Below are 14,718 nucleotides of genomic sequence, written 5' to 3'. Positions count from 1 at the left end.
CTGTGTGGCCACGAGGCACAGCGTTATCTGGCATGGGAGAACCAGGAGGATCAGGTGAGTGAGCTGGACATGAGACCCTCATGAGTTTGCAGGTTCTACAGCACCACAGTGTGTGTGGAGGGTGTGGACCCATCTGAGAGACCCCCTGACATAAAGGCAGCTTTACACTGTTGAGGGTGTGGATTTCTGTTGCTGTTAGAGCCACAACTGTGGCTACATTTCACTCGGGAACTTTGACAATAGTGTCAGGTTTAAAATACGAGAGTGAGCATGGTTTTGGCCAGTGACGTCTCCTGGTGACATCTCCTGGTGATGAGTTAGTTGTTGGTGACCTTCATTGAGCCCCAGACATCTTACCATAGTGGGTGGGTTGTTCATGTTTGTTTTTTACTGTTTCAGGGGCACAGTGGCCTTACAAGGTAGGAATATTCCCCATTTCACAGAGAGCCTAAGATCTGAGGCTAAACACCTTCCCAGAGCCAGGGGCACATAGACTTGGGCCTGGTGTGCACTCAGTCTGCGTGGTACCTGCAGCTGGCCTAGTGCTGCGTGTCCGTGTCCAGCTTGGGAGTCACCTTTGTTTTGCTTGCTCACTGTGTGGCCATCAGCAGGCTAGGTTTTCAGAGCCTGGAAGTGAGCCTTGTTGGCAGGTTTTGTTTTTTTTCTAAAAGGAAAGCCTTCACAGGCAACAGTCACCACGTTGCACGTACTTTCTCGAGCAGCTTCACTGACGGTTGCATAGATTGAAAATTATAACGGCCTAAAAAAGGGGAAAAAGCAGTGGTTAGGAACGTTCTTCAAATGCTCTCATGTAGACAAATGATCTCAAGTTTGCGTGGAACTAACCTTTAGTTAACACCCAGCGGCCAGTGTTGCACCCCAGCTCTCCCACGGGAGGTAGCCAAGCTGCCCCTGAGGGCGTCTCTCTTTTGCAGAGTGGGAGCGGCGAGATGGACCCACGGGAGTACGTGGTTGCCTTGTCTGTCGTCTGCCGGCCAGCCCAGACCCTGGACACCATACAGCTGGCGTTCAAGGCAAGTGCGGGGTTCACTTGAGTTTAATTTATGGGGACAGTGAGATGTGGGTTACATCAGACCTGCGATGTACCTTTAGAGTCCATTATAATGTGGTAACAACCTATGTTCACATAAGCTTATACCAGCCATTGTTTGTAAAAATGCACCCAAACCTCCTCAAATCATATTCCTCCTAGAATAGTCATCCTCACTCATGAGAAAGGCATAGGACAGGGTCCGTCTGAGCCCTGGGGCACTTGGGCAGGGCAGCTGGGTGCCACATGTCTTACTGGCTCTCCCAGCATGGCCTCTGAATCAGCCCGTTGACTGGGAAGAAAGCAGGGCCCAGGGTACTAAGCAGCCCAGACAGGCCATTTGCCACTGGTGCTGGGAGTCTGGGAGCTGCAGAAGTCCCTTGATGGGGTCCCAGCCCACCTGCAGATAGGGCTGGCCTCACCAGGACACTGTCACCTAGGATGGAGTTGGGCCAGCTTTGCCCACCTGAAGACACAGTTTTATCAGGGTCTCAGAGTGGGTGCTTCTCTCAGGTTCAATTCACATTAGCCAGACCCATGAAAACCTGATGTATAAGTCAGGAAGCTGCTTGTCTCAATGGCTGGAGAAGCCTCTCTTGGTTCTGACACAGCAGACCCTCTCCATAGCAACACTGGAAAGTTCCCCTCAATATAGGTCGCTAATGTGGATCACGCCAGGGGGTTCACTGGGCAATGTCAATATTTGGTAGCTCCTGTCTTGGGAAGCCTGACCTGCCTCCTCCAGGCCTGGGCAGGCCACATCCAGGGGCCCCGGGCCTGCATCCAGGCCACCCTGTGGTGTGGGCTCATGATTCCTCTGGTGACCTTGCCTTCAGCACCTCCTGTTCTGATGGGCCCCTGCCCTGCAACTTCTCTTAGTCACCCAGTAGAATCTGTAACAGTTGTTGGGGAGGTGCTTAGCTTGTTTCTCAGAACACAGAGCATAACCATTTGGGGGCCATGTGCCAAGGCTCCCACCTGAGGGGCAGGCATAATGGGCAGTGGGAGGAGGTGGCACCAGGTAGAGGATGGCACCCCTCTTCCCGACACGATGGAGCACGTGTCACCAGCACTTCTCTGGGAAGCCTTCCCTCACAGGGAACTGGCATGGATGGTAACAGCTCATGCTGCCCCGTGGTGACTGCTCCATCATTTGCCAGAAACTAAACAGAAGCCATCAGAAAGAGGATGTGGTCAGTGGGTTGGCTACCTTCTAAAGGTCAGGCAAGGTGCTGGCTGATTTGTTTCATTGAGCAAAAGCCCATGTGTGCCAGGCAAGGCCCAGAGCACAGGCACCATCCCTGACCAGGTGGACAAACGCCATCCCACGGAGCCCTCCTGTAGGTGGGAGGGCAGGTGACCTCTCAGAAGGCTCAGCACTCCCCAGGGTATCAAACTGGTTCTGGCTATTCTGTCTGGTGGGTTCAAGGCCTGCTGGAGAGCTAGAGTACCAAGGCGAGGGAAAACAGGCCACTCTGGACAGGCAGTTGGAGTTGGTGGAGCCCGAAGACAGAGGAGAGGGACCTGGGGTGATGCCAGCCTTGCCTTGCAGATGTACGGGTCCCAGGAGGATGGTAGCATAGACGAGGACACCCTGTCCAGCATCCTCAAGACGGCCTTAGGGGTGGCGGAACTCACCGTGACCGACCTCTTTCGGGCAATCGACCAGGAGGAGAAGGAGAGGATCACGTTCGGTGAGGGTCCCCGGGAGCAGGGAGGACAGCCCACTTGTGCAGGAAGTGGGGGCACACATGGTGCTACCCACCTGTGCTCGCCAGGCCACCCTATGTCTTCCGCAACACAGAAATTCTCAGGAGGAGGGTTTTTCCTGAAACCTGGCCACGAAGGGTGGGAGCTTTTGAATCTGATTTCTGCAGGCAGTTAATAGAACCAAATTCCAAGCTCGGCTGTAGAGATTGGACCCAGGATAGACGCCATCCTGGAGGCTGCAGATGTGTGTGTCAGGCCAGAGCAGGACATCCGCAGTCAGGGTTCCAGATCAGGGTCCCAGTGCAGGAGCGAGTCCACCCGCCCATGGGGACTGACTGCTGGGCAGCTCCTCTCTGGGAAGGTTTTGGCTTCATTACCTGTGGCTACACAAAGTGAGACTGCCCAGATCCTCGGGGACCAGGACCTGAAACCTGCCTGCGGGCTGAGGAGAGGGGTGGGCAATAGGATCTCAGAAGGTCGCCTGCTCAGCACACTGGCCAGCGTGCACATTTGGAAATGAGTAAGTGTTCTTGCTAAAAAACAAGCAGACATTTGCTCAGGAAAGGTCATCGTGCACGTCTTGTTTGGACATGTTTTAAAATTGCATCCAAATGTCAGGCACGGGTGTGGGGTGGGAGGTGGTTCTTAGCTGTGTGTGTGTACACATGCCGCTCCCGCATGCATCTACATTAAAGTAGGCCCTGCTTCCCAGTGGAAATGGGGGTTGTTGATGAGGTTTGTAGTGAGCCTGACCAACAGCAAACTTCTTTAGTAAAAGCCGTTCCAAGTTTCTAGCAAGGAGAGATGCACGTCCCTGGAGCCTACAAGCTTCCACACCCAGGCCTCTGAGCATCACCTGCTCTCAGGATGCCTGAATGCAAGCCTGAGGGTGCTCTCCACCCCAACACCGACCCTGGGTCACTGGGAGGTGTACAGGCAGGAAGCATTCGGGCCCTGTGACCAGTTCACAGGGTGACCCTCCGTGCACAGCTGGTCCTCTGCAGTGCTCAGACGTGTCCATCAATAGCACCTGCCTCATGGAGTATCAGTCACCACGCGGACGCTCCGTCCTGTCCCTGAACCATTCCTCTGATGAGCAGCGTCTCCCTCACATGTACACAGTCCCCACTGAACTCAGAATCGTTCAATTTCTTTAGATTTCCCTGAAGCACGAGTAGCTGAGAGGATGCAGTGGCTGCCCCTTTGCTTTCGCTGTGATTTTGTGCACAGCAGAGAATAACTGAGTGCAGATTCTGTCCTCACCTCCAAGACCATCACCATAGACCCCACCCCTGCCAGAGTGAGCGGGGGAATGCACGGAGGCCCAGGGAAGAGCTCCAAACTGGATGCCCCAGTAACCATGGTGCCCTTGTCTTTCCAGCTGACTTCAGCAGGTTTGCAGAAATGTACCCCGACTTTGCAGAGGAGTATCTGTACCCCGACCAGCCACCTTTCCAGAGCTGTGCACAGATGCCCCAAGCTCCCACCCCCAACGGCTTCTGTGCTGACTTCAGTCCTGAGAACTCGGATGCTGGGAGGAAGCCTATGAGTAAGAAACTGGACTAGGACTGAAGGTGCTGGAGAGACGAGGTTGCTCCCTGGCGGTGGCCACCCCACCTCCACATGGCCGCCAGCCCGTCTGCTGTGACCACCTCCGAGTTCCACTCTCCACATAGGCTACACGGTCACTGTCCCCAGGCCCGAGTTCCAGAGCCTGGGGGTGTTTCCACTTTGCTTCTCTGTGAGGCACTGGCCTGAGGGGTGCCTGTGGAGCACCAGCCATGCTCACGGTTCCTGGACTTTTCACAGGGAGACCGCGTGGGGCATGTCCTGCCCATCTTGGTGGGGCTCTGGGAGTCTCCCTGCCGGTCAGGTCCTCGAGGGGCTGGGTGGACACCAGGTGTGGCTTGTTTTCACCCACTGTGTCCTGGTTTTAGATTTTCATCTCACTCTTCCCACACGGTCCCTTTTGGTCAGTTCGAGGTGGCATGCACAGGGGGGCACCGCCACACGCACTCGAAAAGAGGGACATGCAGCATGTGTTTGGTCAGCACAAACCCTCTGCCAACCTCTGGAGTCACAGCATGGCCAACCCGCCATCTGGTTTTTAAACATTTCTATATTTGTGGGAGTTCATAAGTATTTTATAAACTTCATTTAGATACTTCAAGAAACTTTCAGCTTTTTTTTTAAAAAAGAAAATTGTTTTTCTACTTCGTTTTCCTTTAGGGTCAGAGGATATTTATTTATAGGCCTTTTTTGATAGAATCTGAGGCTGTGTGTGTCTTTGACCACTTTCTTTCTGGCCTCTCCCAGGTCAGCTGCTCTCCTGTTTGGGCCACCAGGAGTCCCAGCCCAGAACTGCTCTTTGCCATCCGTACTCCTTATTAACCCCCCTCTTTTTTTTTTATAAATGTTACCAGCTTGGTATTTGTTTTAATATGACGTCATCTACTTCAGTGTAGTGTCAGCTCCAGTGGAGGCATTGATCATGGGTGGCAGGAGTTAGGCAGGAGGTAAGGACTGGTCCCGGCTCATTTCTTGTGTGTGCGGTTGTGCACTTCGAGCCGACTGCTGCCCTGGGATAGACTTGTAAGTCCTGCTCGGAGGGCAGCCGTCTCCCCTTTGCTGCGGCTCTGTGGTAAGCAGGGGAAAGCAGCTGCCTCTGCGGACAGAGGAGCTGCATGGACGGGAACAGTGTGTAGAGTAGCAGGAGTGGGCCACAGCCTCGTGCCCCTGTCCCTCCTGTCACGGTGATGGGGGCGGCATCAGTTCTGATGGAAGAATTCGGGTCCCCTCCCTGAGTAAGGTGAGGAGCGTGCCTCCTGGCACGAGAAAGGAGACAGTGGTCTTGCCTTGTTCCTCCTGCATCCCCTTGACCATTCGTTTAGGACATAATGGGAACCTGTCCTTGAAGCACAATCATAACCGCAGACTTCAGTTTGTGCCCTGAAGCAAAGCCTCTGGGTTCCTTCGGGGGGGAATTTTTTTTTAATTTCTAAAGTGAATTTTATATTTGGGGTATCTCCATTGAAAGTGACCACCAGGGGCCAGAAACACAGGGAAAATGTTTACTAATTTCCTGAGGCATCCATGACGTGCATTTCTACCAGTAGACGCCAGGAAGACCCTTAACTCCAGGCCAGTTGTCACCTCCACCTTGTTCCAGCTGCTCACTGCCAGCCAGGACGCAAATAGGGACAGGGTGCCGAGGTCTGTTCCGGGCGCTCAGCTTGCTGGACACAACAGAAACTCAGATGCAGCCTCGGTAGCTAACAGTAATTGATTTTATAATTGTAAAATGCATAAAGATTCATTTTTAAAAGAGAAAAACCTACCAATGACCAATGAAGGAGGTGAATAAACTAAGATATTCTGTGGACAGGGGCCTGAACCTGTGGCCTCCGTCTCCCATGTCTGCGGATGAAGGGTTTTGAATGAAATGCCACTGTGCATTTTCAGGAAAAAAACCTCTGATAAGCAGACTTTGAATGGATGTTTGCTCCTCCTGATCCACTTTCTCTCTCGTAGTGACTCAGTGGCATTCAGAACTGTGAGTGTACATAGTGTCGGAACGAAATCCCTTTAGCATAGACAGGGACAAAATGGGCAGGCGCAGCCCTGGCCCCGCCGCCTGCGGGGCCCTGCTGGGACGTGGGGGCCCTGCTGGGAAAGGTGCCATGTGAAGAACTTGGGTTTTCAGTGGAATGAATAAAACATAAAGTCCTATGTACTTGAAGATATTCTTTGTCATGTGTAGTTTTTTTTAGTTAGAAAAACAGCAGGAACATTTCTTAGCATGACAGGAGAGAGAACCAGTCAGGATGAGATTTCTAGCATGTTTGGGAAGCACAGTAATTGAAATTCTGCAGAAGAAGCTTTCTCGATAGCAAAGGGAAGGTCTGGAGTGTCAATACCATACGAACAGTGGCTGACATTTCGCAGAACTCAAACTCATGCGGCTGTTTCCCTGGGGGGTTGGTTTCTGTAATTTCTCATTAAGCACATACACCTTAAACACACGTTGCAGTCCTATTAAATCAGGAAAGGATTTAGAAATAGAGGTAAAACAGAAAGAACTGTTGATTCCAACCCCAAACACCATACATGAAATATTAAGGGTAGGTAGCCACTGCCTTCAGGGCTCAGGTTGACTGAGGGATGTGGTTTGTTCACAGAAGTCAGAGGAGCCACTGCCAGGAGTGACAGGAGGAGGGCACACACCACAGTGACAGCATTCACGCAGCAGCCGTTTTTATTTACTACTTTGTGCTTGTAGGCCCTTGTATTGCCTTTGAAGTTGGTTAAATTTATTTAATTTTTTTTTAAGTAAAGGGATAAAGCAAAGACAGGATCTGGACACTTCATGTCTAAAGATGGACACAGCTTCCCAGTCTAAATGAAAGAAGTCGCAGCCGTGGGCAGTGGGTGGTGCAGAAAGTGGGTGGTGGGGCTGCACGTGGTGAGACTGCTCACCTGCCACGAACCTGCCTCGGCCTCTGCGTTCAGCTCTCCTGCGTTCTGACTGGAACAGGCTGTAATGGGACCTGTGCACGTGGGCTGCTCCCGAGACTCCATTAGAATCCAAAACCGAAGAAAGTCTCTGCCCCTCCCCGGCCAGTCTTGGCTACTTCTGTCCCTGTCCCTTCCCTACATCTGCTCGCCCAGCCAGGGGCCGCTGATCGGATAGCATCAGACACCAGTCAGACCCCAGTTCCAGCTCGTGGAAGTGGGTGCCGAGCGCCAGCAGGCTGATAAATGACCAGCACAGTCCATCCCGCAGCTACACGACATTATCCCAGAGCGGTGAGAAGGGCATGCATGCGGAAACAGGTCTGCACAAAGGATCAGTATTATTTGAAGGTGGACTAGGATAAATTAAAGATGTATATTGTGAGCTCCCCAAAGAAAACTGAAACCACAGGGGTGTAACTCATAAGCCAATAGTGCAAATAAAACGGGATATTGTCAAGTAATTATTTTATCCAAACTGAGCAGGAAAGTAAGAAAAAAAGAACAAAGTACAGATAACAAATCGAAAACAAATAGCAAAAGGTAAATTTAAAATCAACCACAGTAGTAATGACATTAAATACAGACTAAAAACTGCCACGTGACCATTGCTAGACCAAATAAAATGGAAAACGCCCAACTATATGCTGTTTAAACACATATTGAAAGTAAAAAAATTGGGAAATATATGTAACATACAAACATAAGAAAGCTGATTGGGCAAGAATAACATCACACTAAGTGACCTTTAAGACAAGGAGAATTACCTGGGTCAAAGACAAACGTGGGGCCATGATAAAGGGTTCAGTTCAGCTGGTGGACACAGCAACCCTAAAAGTGTATGTACTTAATGACATAGTTTAAGATTCAAAAGAGACGTAAAGGAATCAAACCTAGTTGGAGATTTTAACACAGTTCTCTCAGTAATCGATAGAACCACCAGGGAAACATAATTATGTAGAACATTTGGACAATGCCATTTACCAAATGGATTTAATTGCCATTTTAAGTACATACGAAACAGTTGACAAAATAGACTATATGTTTGATTGGAGAGTAAATCTCAATATATTTCAAAATATTTAAATCATGCCGAATATGTTTCCTCATGAAAATGAAGCTAAATCATGGATTCTACCCATAGTCCAGGGACAGAACTGAGCTCTACATCCCACCCACTAGACGTCTGCTGAGGATGGCAGACACATCAGTACTGACAATGGGGTCTGTCTCTACCATATAATATTGTCAAGAGCTGTTTAGATTCTGATCAGTTCTTTTAGATATAATAAAAGTGAAAGAGTACAAAATTTTGCTTCCTGTAAAAATGGAGGAACAGAGACTGGATCCGCCCTTCCACCTAGTAGAAAATGCTGATGGGTTTTTTCTCAGTAGTGAACAAATAGACAAAACACTGCTGTTGCTTAAAAGCAAGACCTGAAAGGATGGCCAGACTGTTTATAAGTAAATTACCTGCAGCCCCAAACAAAGGTTCAGGATGTTCACAGTTATGCAGAATTATCCAGTGCCCCACAAAGTAGAAGTCACAATGCCTGGCATCCAATCAGAAGTCACCTGGAAGCAACAAAGCAGGAAAAGACGATCTGTAATCAATAGAAACAGACCCAGAAATGACTCCAGTGATGGAATCAGTAGTGAGGTTTGTCTGTTATACAATGTAACTGTTACCTTGTTAGGAAAGCCAGCAAGAGATAAGATTGAACATGTTCAGTAGAGACATGAGAGGTTTTTCATAAGCTAAATATGAATTATAGCATGAAAACTACAATGTTTGAAATGCAAATTACACAGGTTAAGAGTAGGGGTGGATTTGACATCACAGAAGAGACCGCAAGTAGACTTGAAGATAGAGCAGTACAAACTATTCCAAACAAAATAAAAAGACAAAAAATTGAACTGATTGTCAGTGAGCTATGGAACTTTCCCCGAGGAAAGGGGCAAACAGAAAAAATATTTAGAGAAGTACTTTTCTGAACTTGATATAAACGATGAACCCACAGATCCAAGGAGCTCGAACTCCAAGCATAGGAATCATGATGGGAACTACACCAGGCACATCGTAATTAATGCTTAAACAAAGAATGAAGAGAAAATCAGCCAGAGGAGAGAAGACACATTTCATGTAAAGAACAAAAATACGTAGAAAAGTAGGTTTTTTCTTAGAAATAAGACCACCTGGAAGACAGTGGAGGAACATCTACAAAACAGGAAAAGAAAAAGACAGTTGCCAACCTTGAATTCTTTACTCAGCAAAAATATCTTTCCAAACAGAAATGAAGTCATCCTGGACATGTAAAAGCTGAAAGAACTCATCACTGGCGGCCCCTCAATACATGGAATGTTGAAATAAGTCCTTAAAACAGAGAGAAAATGGTAACACTTTGAAATCTGAATCTACACAAGCATGAGGAAGACCAGAAATGGTAATCACATGGGCAAATATAAGCACTTTTTCTTATCATTTAAATCTCTTTAAAAGAAGATTGAGTATCTGAGGCAAAATTGATAATGCATTCTTGGGTTCATAGCATGTAGGAGTAAAATGTTTGACAGCAACAGTGCAAAGGCCAGGAGGGGTTGTGAGGAGTCCTGGTAAAGACCCTACAGGATGTGGGCAATGGTGTGGCATCACCTGAATGTGGACTGTGACAGAGGGAAAGTGCAAACTACAGCAGGAAGCAACCACTGAAGTAACACAACAAAGAGATTTAGCTAATAATCCCACAAAAGAGGGGGGAAATAGAATTTTTAAAACTCAGTTCAAAAGACAGCAGAAAAGGAGAAAGGAACAGAAAACACATTGGAAAAATAGAAAACATATTGTCAATGGTAGATTCCAGCACAGCCACATCAATAATCACATTAAATGTAAATGGTCTAAATTCCCCCCCTCAACAAACAGTAGAAACTGTCAGCTTGGATATAAAAGCAAGACCCAACTATATGATGCATATAAGAAACACAGTTTACATGTGAAGACACAAACTGGCTGGCGGAAACAGGATGGGTGCTGACTCTAATCAGGAAAGACGCACTGTGGTTGTTTTAATAGCAAAGTTGGCTTCAGAGCAGAGGTTATGAGCAGGTCTAAACACAGTCACCTCGTGATAAGGACTCAGGTCCCCAGGAGGACATACAGTCCTAAGTGTGTGTGCTCCTAGAAACAGAGCTTCAACAGGATGAAGCAGAGAGGGTAGAACCACAAGAAGAACCAGTCCACATACTTATACTGGTAGATACCAACACCTTTCTCCCAATCACTGAGAACAAGTTTGAAAACTTTGCCCGGCCAGTGTGGTTCCGTGGTAGAGCGTCGACACAGGAACCGAGAGGTCAGTTTCGAGCCCTGGTCGGACACATGCCTGGGTTTCAGGTTTGATCCCCAGTAGGGGGTGTGCAGGAAGCAGCTGATCGATGTATCTCTCTATACATCCCTCTCTTCTCTCCATCTTCTCTTCCTAAAATCAATAAAAACTTTTTTTTAATTTTGTAAGGACACAAAAGACTGAAAACAGTGTGAAGGAAGCTGACCTATTTGGCGTTTATACAGTTATTCACCCAATAATAGCAGAACACACATTCTTTCCAAATGCATGTGGAAACGGTCCTTTCTTGGGAGTGGGTTCATCAGGTGCAACAACTTGTCTTCCATGTGGACGGGACGTGTATCTCAAGCAGTCACAGACCAACGGGCCCATCGAAACGTCACCACGATGGCATGCCTGGGAATTATTTTCTTTCCTGTTTTCAGTTTTAGCAAGCATGTGTATTACCAATGAGCTTGATAGTTTTTATTTCTTGTTCACCAGCTTGGTTCAGCGTGATGTTGACATAGTGGACCAATGTGATCTGCTATGGAGTGGCAGGACAACAAAGGCCTCTGTGACGAGAAATGGCAGCAGGGTAGTTGACATAGTGCTGAGATAAGCCCGTGTAGGTGTGTTGCTGTCCCCGTCATGTGAAAAGAAAGTGTCTCTTCTGCTGTTTCCAAACAAGTGGGGTAGTAGGTGGGGGTGGGGGAGTTGACTGCATCAGCAGCATGGACCAGGGTTTGTGCTGATGTATTCAGTTGGGAAACCAGCCGCTGAAACTGGAGCTGCCGGCTGCCCAGCAAGTGCCTCAGGCAAAGAAAGTGGTTCTGAAGAGCTCACCAGGGGGCCACTAGGAACTCCAATCACCAACACACCTGACTTGGAACCTCAGGAGGGTAAAGGTTTCCACTCCGTTTTCATCTTCCTAATCACATGTGACCATCTCTCCTAGGCAAACCCTAACAGAGAACCACACAGGGAAGGGGCTCTGGGAGACAGAGCCTCCGGCTTCTCCCTCCTGGTGCAAAGATCTGAGAAGTGGGCAGTGGTGCTGCCAAGACAGCAAAATATAACGCAGCCCAAACGGATTCCAGAAACCAGTACAAGGAAGGAAAGTGTTTGAGTGAGTCCCAGAGTTGCGGTGACGGGAGACACAAGGACACCATCTGGGCAGCAAGACTGGAGGGCAAGCTGTTCAGATTGGAGTGAGGAAGCAGCGACTCAAATAACAACAGCAATAGAAGTGAACAGAGTGCCCCTGGGATGTAGTACGTCTAGAGGAGATACATACTTCAGTTGAGAGTTTGGAGACGAATTAATGATTGGAACATGGAAAATTAACCAATGGAAAAATAGGCAATTATTAACTCAAAGGAAAACAAAAAATTTCAGAGCAAGGGAATGAAATCCTAGAACACTATAGCTCAGTTTGAGGAATAGAAACATTATGATCTGGGACTGCTACGCACTGAGTGTTTGTGCTCCTTCCAAATTCCCATGATGAAGCCCCAACTCCTGGGAAGGGTGTATCAGGAGGTGGAACTTGGAGAGGTGACTTGGTTTAGATGAAGTCATGAGAGTGGGCCCCATGATAGGATCCATGTTCTTTTAAGGAGAGGCCTGAGGGTGTGCTGGCTCCCTCTCCTCCCCTGCCCTCCCCCCATTTTCTCTCCTCCCCCAACATGAGGACACAGCCTGAAGGTCCTCACCAGAACCTGACCATGCCAGCACTCTGATCTTGGACTTCCAGCCTCCAGACTGAAAGAAATAAATGTCTGTTGTTTGAGCTGCCCAGCCAGGAGCATTGTTATAGCAGCCCAAACTGACTAAGGAACAGCAACCACTTTACAAATTATAAACAGAGAGGGATTTCATGCAGAGAACTGGGTTAAAAATTGCTAGGTGCCCAGGCGGTGTGGCTCAGCAGTTGAGCATGGACCTATGATCCAGGAGATCATGGTGAGGGCACATGCCTGGGTTTTGGGATCCATCCCGGGTGGAGGGCATGAAGGGGGCAGCCAATCAATGACTCTCTCATCATTGATGTTTCTGTCTCTCTCTCTCTCCCTCTCCCTTTCTCTCTCTGAAATCATTAAGACATATTTTTAAAAATTGCTAGGTGATTTGGAGGGGTAAAAGTGGGAAGGGTGACGTGCCCAGGGTTGAGGAGCTAGCTGCAGGGAACCTGCCCCTGCTGCCTCGGCCTCCTCTCCCTTTGGATGCAGCAGGGGCGCCCACTAGTGGCAGGCCCTGACCTGAGCCCTGTGGGCCAGGGCATTTGGGAAATGCAGTTTCTGGCCTCCAACCACCATGCTGTGGGGAGTGTAGTGTTGTAAAGCCCAGACATCTGTCCAGACGGCCACAACATGCATGCGACATGGGAATCAGGGTTGCACTGGACCCCAAGCTCCTGTGGCTTGAAGACAGCAGCTGACCTCTTGCTCACAGAGGAGCACCAGTGGGTGTGCCTGGTCTGCTAGTGGCTTCTCTTCACAGAGGTCCACCTGCTCAGGACCTCGCTCTGTACCACCTCACTTCCTCCCTTATGATGAGGGGTGGCCAAGCAGCAGAGCATGTTTTTGAGCACTGCCATGTTCTGAGCTGCTCCCTCCAGAATAGGCCTGGTAAGTTTCCTCTTTGGAATGGGTTGAATTGTGTCCCCCAAATTCATATGTTGAATTCCTAAGCCCAGGACCTCAGAATGTGGCCTCATTTGGAGATCCTTCCTTACATGAGGTGATCAAGTTAAAATCAGAGTGGGCCCTGATCCAATAGGACTAGGGATACTTGGAGACACACAGTTGTGCCCCTGCATGCCTGCCTGATTTTTGCTCAGTGTGGGAGCATTTAATACATACATGAACTCATGAGTTCTGCCCTGTGTTCCCCTATTTAAAGGACAGTTGTTCCCTTGATGGCCATTTATTTCCTCGACACTGTTGATTAAGGCCCATCACCGATTACTCCTGTTTCTGGAAACCTGTGCTGTTGAGCATGTGTGAGGACAGACAGCCTATTTGGTGGTCACTGGTGTGTACAGTCAAGGTGGCACATCACCATCTCCTGAAATCCCTGTCACCTCCCTGAGTGCTATGGACTGCAATGTGTTTCCCCAAATCCATATGTTGAATCCTAACACCCAATTCAATGGTGCTAGGAGGTGGCCCTTAGGGAGGTGACTGGTTCATGAAGCTAGATCCCTCATGATGGAACTAGTGCCCTTATCAACGAGGCCCCAGAGAGCCCCCTCACCCTCTGCCATGTGAAGTCATAGCAGGGAGATGTCCGTGAGCCAGGAAAGGGTCCTCACCAGAGAGTGAGTATGCCACTGCCTTGATCTTGAACTTCCAACCCCCAGAACTGTGACAAAGAAATTTCCATTTATAAATCACCCTGTCTGTGGCATGTTTGTTATAGCAGCTGGAGCAGACTGATGCACCAAGTCACAGGTTCTTACTGCTTGATTCTAATCAGCCTGGCAGAACAGTTTCTTGGTGCTGTGGCTGGGTACCAGCCCTATTTTTGTCGTCAGACCTATAATCAGGAGGCTGTGGGTAAGGCAGTGATGCTGGTGTCCAGCTGGAAGCAGGAGTGAGTGGGGGAAATGGTACTGAGGATGAGACAAAGGGACACTCCTTCCATGACACTTCTGGGTAGCAACTTGCAGTCCAGACAGAGTGGAGAGCCCCGGACTCGTCTAGACATCACCCTACAGAGAGTGCACAGTGGGAAAATGAAAGGACATGTGCCAGGATTGTGAATGCCGGGGATTTGGGTCACCCAGCCAGCAGCGATGCCAGAAGCCACCACTCACCTTGCAGCCACTCTGCACCTGGGGGACCCGGACCTTGCTTGGTGGCCTGGGGTCTCCATTCCTGAGCGCCATGAAGTGAAGTCTTGCCGAGGGCGTCGGGGCTAAGAAGATTCCGTCTCTGTTCGGTCCAGGAGTCGGTACCGACCGCCAGGCCGTCAGAAGAAATCATTTTGCAATGCGAGTGTAGTTGGAGCCCCTTGGTGCCAATCGATGCGCAGCGTGTGGGTAAAGCACCAAGAGTCCTGCTGCCCGCCGGACGTGCCGGGGGCAGTGCCGACCACAGAGGGACCCTCGTCTCC

General features: G+C 49.2%; 1 protein-coding gene across 3 annotated transcripts in view; it reads left to right on the top strand.

Moving 5' to 3' along the window:
* The window catches only part of LPCAT1 (lysophosphatidylcholine acyltransferase 1), a 42,738-nt gene extending 36,234 nt beyond the window's left edge, over nt 1–6,504 (top strand). For 2 of the 3 annotated variants that reach the window (XM_081132310.1, XM_081132308.1), the window contains 3 exons: nt 936–1,034; nt 2,604–2,745; nt 4,143–6,504. In XM_081132310.1, coding sequence (XP_080988436.1) covers nt 936–1,034; nt 2,604–2,745; nt 4,143–4,327 — 426 coding nt within the window. In that variant the 3' untranslated portion in view covers nt 4,328–6,504. The remainder of the gene's footprint in view (nt 1–935; nt 1,035–2,603; nt 2,746–4,142) is intronic. The other variant, XM_081132309.1, reaches the window with a different exon arrangement.
* The last annotated feature ends 8,214 nt before the right edge of the window (nt 6,505–14,718 follow it).

This window comes from Miniopterus schreibersii (assembly GCF_964146895.1).
Source record: "Miniopterus schreibersii genome assembly, chromosome: 3".
NCBI lineage: Eukaryota > Metazoa > Chordata > Mammalia > Chiroptera > Miniopteridae > Miniopterus > Miniopterus schreibersii.
The sequence above is the reverse complement of the archived record's forward strand: the minus strand, read 5'-3'. Positions and strand labels throughout refer to the sequence as shown.